This window comes from Austrofundulus limnaeus, unplaced genomic scaffold (assembly GCF_001266775.1).
Source record: "Austrofundulus limnaeus strain Quisiro unplaced genomic scaffold, Austrofundulus_limnaeus-1.0 Scaffold50, whole genome shotgun sequence".
In the NCBI taxonomy this organism is placed as follows: Eukaryota; Metazoa; Chordata; class Actinopteri; order Cyprinodontiformes; family Rivulidae; genus Austrofundulus; species Austrofundulus limnaeus.
Genome location: NW_013952452.1, coordinates 1,063,547 through 1,072,873, shown reverse-complemented (window position 1 = coordinate 1,072,873; position 9,327 = coordinate 1,063,547). Strand labels below are relative to the sequence as shown.

The 9,327-nt window shown below is 39.6% G+C and overlaps 1 protein-coding gene across 4 annotated transcripts in view; it reads left to right on the top strand.

The window, feature by feature from the left end:
* The window catches only part of zfhx4 (zinc finger homeobox 4), an 89,362-nt gene that overhangs the window by 44,960 nt on the left and 35,075 nt on the right, over positions 1-9,327 (top strand). For all 4 annotated transcript variants that reach the window (XM_014008471.1, XM_014008469.1, XM_014008472.1 and 1 more), the window contains exon 6: positions 2,291-2,525. In XM_014008471.1, the coding sequence (XP_013863925.1) occupies positions 2,291-2,525 (235 nt within the window). The remainder of the gene's footprint in view (positions 1-2,290; positions 2,526-9,327) is intronic.

Below are 9,327 nucleotides of genomic sequence, written 5' to 3'. Positions count from 1 at the left end.
GACTCACACACCTGCGCTTTACTCCTCCCACCACATACACACATTCCTCCTACATACATTTTTTTCATGCTCTTTTTTTGCATGTGTTCTCTTTAAAATGACGCAAGCGCAAGAAAATATTACCTGTCTAACTTTTTAATTGCTTCATGAAAGAAACATCTTCCTATAGGAGACAGGCGGAGTTAGCACATCCACACACACACACACAAACACACAACAGTGAGGTATTAATGAATGCGTAGACCTCTGCACCTGTTTCTCACAAAACAGCGTGAATAAATCTCAACAAAGCAAAAGCCAACCTTCACGAGCCACCTCTGTGTATCTGTCTTCGTGCTTCGCTCTCCTCTCCTTTGTGTGACTCACCTCCCTCCACAGAGGATCAGATAATAAAAGCTCGGCCTGCTCTTTTGTTTTTGTGCATTGTTCATTAGCCCGGCAGCGACAACAGAGGCACACTTGATATGCTTGGCTTGGCTGGGTGTATGGGAGCAGGGGCAAGGTGGGATGGGGGCTGTGCGTGCACGTGGGTTCGTGCACCTACACACGCGGAGGGCGGGGGAGAGAGGTAGGGGGTAGCTTTGCATGGCTGCAATGCCGTTAAAGAGGCAACTGGAAATTAAGGGGCTTGCAACTGGCAGCACACGTTGAATGAGAAGCCTCCAACAGCTGCCAACAGTAAAGAGAGCCGGACAATGTGCAAGTTAAAGGCGAAACCTGAACTCTGCTTCACATTTGACTTTTTACAGGATTTCAGTTTTTTTTTCATCTAGCTGTTTTAAGATGGTACATTTGTTGCATTTTTGAAAATATTTCCTCAGACATGTACATAAAGCAAAGTTTTGTTTTCCCTGGAATTTTTCATTGCAGTGGTGGGTAGCGCTAGTCCAAAAATTAGCTCCACAATTTCTAAAGCGCTTGTGAAAATATTTAGGTCTGCAACTTGAAAAGCACTTATGCCATAGAAAAAACTAGCAGAAGCTAATTTTCAAGTGCGAGATCAGTTTGACACTTACTAGCTGACAATAATTCATGTACAATATATGCACGACACTGCCAACTAGCAGTGTATGAACACTTGTAGAGCTTAATCCTACATTTGCCGATTGCTGGGGATGTGATTTCCTGAAACAGACCTTTAGCTCCTGGTGTAAAAATGAAAAAGTTGTTGAGGATTGCTAGTTTGGCTGCTTCTTTGTCTTTTTCTTTTGTTTGTTGTAGATTTTTCATTAAAGAAGCAACAATAAAGTAATTTTAAAACTGTGTATTGGAAAACTGAAGCAATGCATTCTGGATACATGACGGATTTGATTTGTGACGGGAAACAAAAGCACGGAGTACAGGAAACTATCTTAACTTCAAAATAAGAGCTTGGATTTTAAGGTTTTCCATGTAGTTACTCCAGTTGACCACTAGATGTCTGTCTAACCCCGTTGGCCGATTGCTTCGACCAATTACATCAATTATTGAGCTCCAGTGTTTAAACTTWATTTTTTTTTTAAAAAGGAGCTCCGATTGTCAAGTAAAATAAATCAATACTTAAAAAATTTTAGTGTGGATTACAAATGTTAACTGTTTTTGCTGGGAAAGGGAGTTCTAAACACTGCCTTCCTGCTACGTAAGCAGACACAAAGCATTGTGGGAAATGAGAACCGTGGCCGAAAGCAACAGTCAGCAAGGATGTGTACCTTCTCAATAAGATTGTTTGTCTGGGAGGGGTGCTGTTGGATAGATCACGTGTGTTGTGATTCATTGACAGCCATACCTTCCGCTGTTCAAGATAATGATGATTGGTAGATAATTARTTATTAGCAGTACTGCATTTTAATTTTAGAAAGCGCAAGTCCGCTTATGAATTATAAAAAATGGTAAGACCACTAAAGCGCAAACTAAATTTTTTGGTCGCAATTGGCGGATTTGCGCTTTAGTGGGCTGGTGCCAACCACTGTTTATTGGCTGTTGCTTGTTTTTGCATGCTCTTAAAGTTTATATGGAAATATGTAAATTTATTTTCAAGACTTTTTTCCAAATAGTTTTAGAAGAATATTCTATAAAAAATACTACTGTAGAAAACAGTTCTGAATAAAACTAGGAAAGCTGTTTTTTTTATTCTGCTGAAATGGAAGGAAGGTTTTCAGAGGCACCATTTGATGCTTATTCACAGAGATATTTTAACAAAACGGAAACAATTAAGGGAAATTATCGCTGCTGTTTTACACTTTTTGACCTGACCATAACCTGTAAACACAACTAATCCTAATGCTAATGTGTCATCTTGTTGGTTCCACAGCACTTGCAAAAGCTGGACAGCGCGTACAGCCCGGACTCGTGTGTCTACCACTGCACTCTGTGTGAMTACTCCACCAAAGCTCGCCTCAACCTGGTCCAGCACTCCCGCTCGGCTCGCCACCAGCAGAACGAGGGGCTGAGGAAACTCCAACTGCACCAGCAAGGCCTGGGAGGTGATGAAGACGGACTGAGCCTCCATGAGCTGTTTCATGTCAAGGAGTGTCCCAGCAGTTCAGGTCTGTGCYTTTTCAACTTCTTTGCAGCATACTTTGTTAGTTGCAAAATGAATTTGTTAGCTTTTTTTAAGCATCAAAGGCGAAACACACAAGCGGTGCATGCCGTGCATCAAAACTGGCCTCTATTATTTTTCAACTATGACTCGGACACTGGCAGCGGCTGGCTGCCAGGTGTCATTCTAAGTTGCATCATCCCTCAGCGCTGTTCTGTTTCGAAGTGTTGAAGATTCTGAAACAATTTATTTTTCTGTGTACGCACTCTCCTCTTGGACAACCGTCTTCTTGTGGCAGCTCTTCTTTATTTGTTCATTTTATTTTATTTTTTGACCATTCTCTTATTCTTCTTCAGTTGTAGCTTGGTTTCCTAAAAAAGTCTCCAAATGAACGAGGAAAGATTAACTGCTGGGGTTGAGAAATATCCGAAGAGACATGACCCAGAATTTCATTTCATAAAAAAAAAAAACATAAAAGGAAAAGTTGCTAGAAATATATTGTGTGACCTATTGCTTAAGAGATTAGCAATTCTGGTGAGAAAAAAAATGTAACTGATGTTTGGTTGTACAACAAAATGTGCACAGACAAAAAAAAAGTTTTGCAGGCATTGTTTACAAAAACAAACTGATTTTTTTTATAGCCAATCAACCCACATGGCTACATGATCACTGGTTACAATCAGTTTACTTCAATTTTTTCTCATTATTTTTTCAACCATTTGAGGGATTTTGTTTTGTGCTGACTAGTCAGACAGCCACACCATAGTGAGATGCCACCTTATAAACACCAACTGAAGTGCAACTTTTTTTTCTTTTAATTTAGTAAGCTATTGTTTGTCATTTGTTTTTCTTTTTCTTGGCAGTACATGCTTTTTTTCAGTTTGATTTTTTATTTAAATTCATTTGTTCTACTAGTTATCATATAGTTTTTTGTTTGCTCATTTCATCCCTCCTGCCTCCTATCTTGTTGCGCCAATTCCTCTTTCTTCACGCTTAGGCCCAAACTTCTTTTCCTCCGTCCTCAGGCCTTCATATCCACGTCACGTCTGTCGGTGCAGGCCCGTCCATTCCTCCTAATCTCTCCAAAATGAGCATGCTGTTCTCATTAGGCTGCCGCACTTCTATCTGAAACACACAAGCACACACCGTCCAGTGCACAGGGACATCCCAGGCCGGCAAGCAGTCAGCTTATGAAATTTCACCTTGGGAGGATCTCACAGTGAAAGACCTGTACACACACACACACCTACACACACATGCATTCTTCACAAACACACGCTCTCATGTATGCTATGGCTGCACAGTCTCTCCCTGGAGTGAGCTTTCATTTCCTTTCTCATGACCAAAGCAATTTGGCTTTCATTTAAGAGTCTCCGTCCTGCCAGCAGCTAATAAGTGTAACAGAACTGTAAAACATTCAGAGACAAAAAAAAAGGGAAAAAAAGATTAATCGTTTTTCTTTGAGTAGGGGTTGGAAGGTTGGTGAGTGGTTGCAGGGTGTAAGGGGAGGGGGCTGTGCTTTAATTTAAACCAGAAGACGGAGAGTCAGGGTCCATTATTTAGTCATCCCTATGTTAATGCTGCTGGGAGAAAATGAGTGCTTAACTTGCTTTTGCTTTGCTTGACCTGGGGGAGCGGGKGGAGTGGGGTGTGGTGTTAGTGTAGTGGGGGCGGGGGGTTAAGGGAGTAGCACATTTTGAACAATTCTCCAGCAAAGCATTATGCCCTACTCTCATGTGTGTGTGTCTCGTGTGTTCTCCGGTCCTTACAGCGTTCTGTACATATACTCCTAAAACAGAGGGAAACAACGAGATTATATGAAAAACACACACTTGAAATAAAAACGATTGTCGGTGAATGTTTTGTTTCAATTACACGTGGATCAAAGTTTGGGTGAGAACTGGGGTGCAGTAGAGAAACGTGCTCAGAAAAATCATTACCTTCTATTTTAACACCCCCACCCCGCCATCCCACCCTCCCAACTCTCCTGCTCTAGTTTTCTGTTCTTTTCTCTCTCGTTTTCTCCTTTTTTGTCCTGCTTTTTCCTCTCGTTCCTGCTTGAATTTTTTTTTTTTTTTACATTGAAAACACAAACTTATATCTACCCCCTCCTTTTACATCACAAGCAAGCGACCACAAGCAGGTTTTACTAACTCACCCCACCTTTTATGCTGAGTTCCGTTTACATCGTATTCCAGGAACTGGTAAATGGTAGTGACGTCATTTCCCAACAAACCAAATGAGCTTTCCAGTTAGCCGACAGGTGATTGTATTGTTGCCGCTAACCTAGCTACAACACTGCTACAATGTAAACGATGACAAAAAGAGAGCTCTACTACGTACGTCATGCAAATAAACTTAGATTTTAGCACGTACAGCATTGCACAGAAAACACACTACTTGTGCGAGTGATTAAACATGCAGAAAATATTAAGCAAGATAATTAATGGTAAAAGTTACAGAGTTAACTTTCTAAAGCTGCGAGTAGCCGCCATCTTGAAATCGAAACTGGGGGAAGTTTCATTTCTTCCACTTTACGAGTGGAATTTTACCACTGGAGGGGGCATTCCAGTTTAAATCTACCAATGGGAACTGGGAAATTACCACTTCCCAGGACCACTTGGATGCAGCATTATTCCCCAAATGTTCAAGTTTTAAAACACACCGATTTAGATTCTTAGGCCTTCATTCAATGCCACATGGTGGATTTTCATTATGAAGCTAGTGCAAAGTTGTTGTTGTTTTAAATATTGACTCTTTTGGATGCCCTTTTGTTGTTTCCTTGACACATGATTTTTAATGAACAAAATACTTTCACAAGGTCTACGTGTATTTTGCAGGTGATGGTTGAAATTAAAGTTCAATTCAAATATTGAAAGTGAGTTGTATACACTGTGTATTATTTCTACAGATCAGGAGTGGGTGGAATGGTTTTGTTGATTTGGTAACCGGAGCGCTCTGTAAACGTACATGGAATAGAGCATAGCAGATTTTAAACATACCTTGAGTAACAAAAAGGTGTTTTAGCCGCTGAATGTTCCAGTAGTGATCGATGATGTAACTGTTTGAACGGTTGGAAAAGGTTCTAGTAGGCAACATTTTCAGCCGGTCCTCAGTTTAGCAACACTCTGTGTATATGTGGGCTGTTAGTTTTCTGGGGCTACAACTCCTGACTCGAGCACTTTCTGTTCATTAGAGACTGGTATGAAAAAGATTAATTTAAGTGCTGACCGGTATCTTTCTCTTAAAGCCTGGGACTTGGATCCGAGCCAGATAATTATAGGCTCATTTGGGAATAAGAGTTCTAATGCTCTGGACTTTATGTACATGTGAATGGCTTTCATTAAACAATTTGGATGCAGATTTTATGGCCCAATTAAGGTTACAGTATTGCAGAGACTCGTTGTAAGAGTAAAAAAAAAATGTTTTCAACAAAGACAGGAGCAACACTTTTGCTGCATTGTGTGAATGCCGGGACATGTGTTTGCTAATGTACAAGTATTTGTGTACTTTCGCATCTTTAGGTAAACACAGTTGTCAAATGAATAAACTAGATGTGCTTTACCACTTACACACTTAGAGTTAACGCAGCAAAACTAAAGTTTTCACAATGATTTATTTTATTTTTTGCAAACATACCCTACTGTTCCTCTCAGTGTACAGTTACAAATGATAAAGAAAATTAGGTTGATAAACACATGGCAGTTTGCATCAGAAAAGCATATAGGTGACCCATATCGAAATGAAGTTTAAGTCAAATTTGGTCAAAATGACCTAATTACGTTTTCAGATTCCTGTCTTTAAAAGCTACATTTTGATACCTGGATCATCCTGATATCGTAATCAAATCCATAAATATGACTTAATGTGTCTTGTTGKTTACAATAATACATAAATATTTGGTCTGAATCCTCATTTTATGTCATTTTAATGAGGAATTTTTTTATGTCCTTATAAGGAAGAAACCTCAAATTATATTAGAATATTGAGATTTCCCAGCTAAAAAGAAACAAAGCTTTGCTAGCTCAGAGGGTAAATCTCAAAATTTTAAGGCGTTTTTCCTCAAAATCAGGTTTTTTGTTGCTACTACTCAAGAAAGTGTTTCAATTTTTTGTTTTATGATTATATTTCAGACAGTTCATTCAACTGATACATTGGTAAGGCATTAATTCATTATATTTTGACAAAATGCTWTTTTTGGTAACATTTTAGTCAAAACACTATTTGCCTATTTCTCCATACACCACTTTTGGACTTAATCCTTGTTTCGATGTGATGGCTYACATATAAAATGATTCCCTTTCCCCATGAAGGACTTGGATGTCGTTTTGCTTTGACGATCTTCCAAAAACTGTTAAAATGTCGACATTCTGAATGAATGTTTTTAGTCCATCTCAAACCAAAAAAAAAAAAAAAACTTAAAGACGACAAATTATGAGTCATGGATATTCCCTCATGAGTTTCACGATTTAAACAATTTCTTAGCTAGAATTTTCTAGAMTTAAGAGTCTGTAAAGTTTAGTTAGGGATTTTTCTGTTGCTGGCTTGTTCTCAACCATTTGACAATTTGTTTAGCCACGAAGCCCATTGTGATGAGGTGTGTGTGTGCGGGAGTGTATCCTCGCCCATTAGCCCTGTGCTCCATCATGTGTAAAGCGCCACATAAGTCAGACCAAGCAGAAACATGGGGCCTTTTCTGCATACTTTCTGTCATTTTTTTTCTTCTCTTACCATGTTCCCTCTCTCCCTCACAAAAAAAGGAGAAAGAAAGCGAGATGGGATCTTATGGAGGTAATTATTTCTGAGAGCCCAGCCTGTCATCTATACTCCACCACCCCACCATCCACACATCTCCATCCCTCCATACCACYCCGCCCCACCCACCGCCACCCGACATGCATTAAAGAGGGAGGGAGAGGACCCTCTTTGTCTGAATCCCCCCTTTTAAACAAAAGACCTCTTCTGACTTAGAGAGACCAACAACACTTTTATCGTGTGTGTGTGTTGGTGTGTGTATGCGAGTGTGTGCATATGTTCCAAATCCTTTTTGTTTTCTCTGAGTGATAAGGCTCTGGGACATTTTTGGTCCTTGTCAAATTACTGTAGCTGTGCTAACCATTTACATAGCAGCTGTAGGCTAAAAACGGAAGCTAATGCACTCTTATTATCCCTTCGCTTATGCGAGGATGTAGGCACGTTTGTGTTCATCCAGCAGGAAGTGATGGAGCACGGGCACAGTAAAAGAAAGAGAAAGAGAGTGCGCCTAAAACCATCTAACGAATCTAAAATACTACAAACACCAAAAACAGTCATTCACTTTTCATTGTTGGAATGAGCGTTTTTGAAGYGATGACTCCAAAAAACCTTCAGCGTAATAGATATTTTCCTTTTCCCTTACTTTCACTTCTTTATTTTATCCTTTTCCCCCCCTCCTCTGGGTGGTGAAGGTGGTTGCGCCATTCCAGTGGTTCTCTTCTTTTTTTTCTCCCTTTTTTCTGGGCAAGGTCTCTCCTCAGACAGAAGTCTATTTCCAGGGTTTGTCTCAGTAATTTGTGGCCATTACATAAACATTCATGGATACCCAGAAGAGTGAGAGAAATGATACAACACACTCCCAGAACTAACTAACCACCAGCGTTAGGACAGAGGGTGGCCATTTTGTCTTTCAGCTCAGCTTAGAGAGGATGAGACCATCTGCCTCTCATGCAGTTGTGTGTTTGTTCTTCTCAGCCATTTAAATCAAAAGTGTATTGACTTATTTTCGTATAGATGATCAAATGAATGTATTTATTTGTGACGTTTTTGTTTACTTTGCTGTGAATCAAGGCTGAAAAAGAAGCTGTAAATGTTCACTGGTTTCAGTCAAATTAAATACATTCCTCACTTAATAATAATAATAAAAAATACCTTATTTATGAGTTCTGCAAAGATCCACTGCGATGAGCCTGAAGGAGTTATATCCATTTTTTTTGTAAAGTATTCAGTTCCCATTTTAAACTCTGTGCAATTAGTTCGAGACAATGCACTGAATTTTAAATCATTTGTCAAATCAAAACGAGACACGTTCATATATGTATATCATTATATTTTCGTCAAGTAGCAATTTACCCCAAAATTTCCCAAAACCATATTCTCTGTGGCAGTGGGAGCAAAATATGCGGTCACTTTTTTTTTTTGAATAATTCCATCCAAGCAAATTATAATTACTTTGTGGTCTGTGTGTGCACGTCGAGAAAGAGAGAGAGAGAAAACACACAAAAAAAGAGGCAGTGGCTTGACTTGTACCTCAGAAAAAAAAGAAGTTCATTCACCATAAACTATTTTTGAAATGGTGTGTTGGGGCGGTATGGGCTCAGGCCGATTGTTTTCCTTCTAGAGTTGAGCAGCTCTTTGGTGAAGGGGTATTACCCGAGCGAAATTGTTCCCTTATGTTTTCCGCCAAGGTTCTGTGCCCACCACACTGACAGTTATAATTTGCAAAAATTGCGCTGATTATCTGAATTAGCATACCTGACCAATGCCACATTAGACTTATTTACAATACAAAGCCGTGGAACTCTGAGGACGCATACTAAATTTGACTTAACCCTTTGAAGGGGGACTGGCGTCATGGGGCCATAATTCCTTTTACATTGGTGATATCACAAAGTGCTCAAGGCCCTGCTCCATATGGAACTGAAAGCCTCTAGAAAGCTCCYGCAAAATAAGGGCTGAATGTAAAGACTTACACTGCAAAACATGTCCACCTAACAAAGTTTTAAAATCTTATATCAGCCAAAAATTCTTTTTGATCTCATTTTGAGACTGAT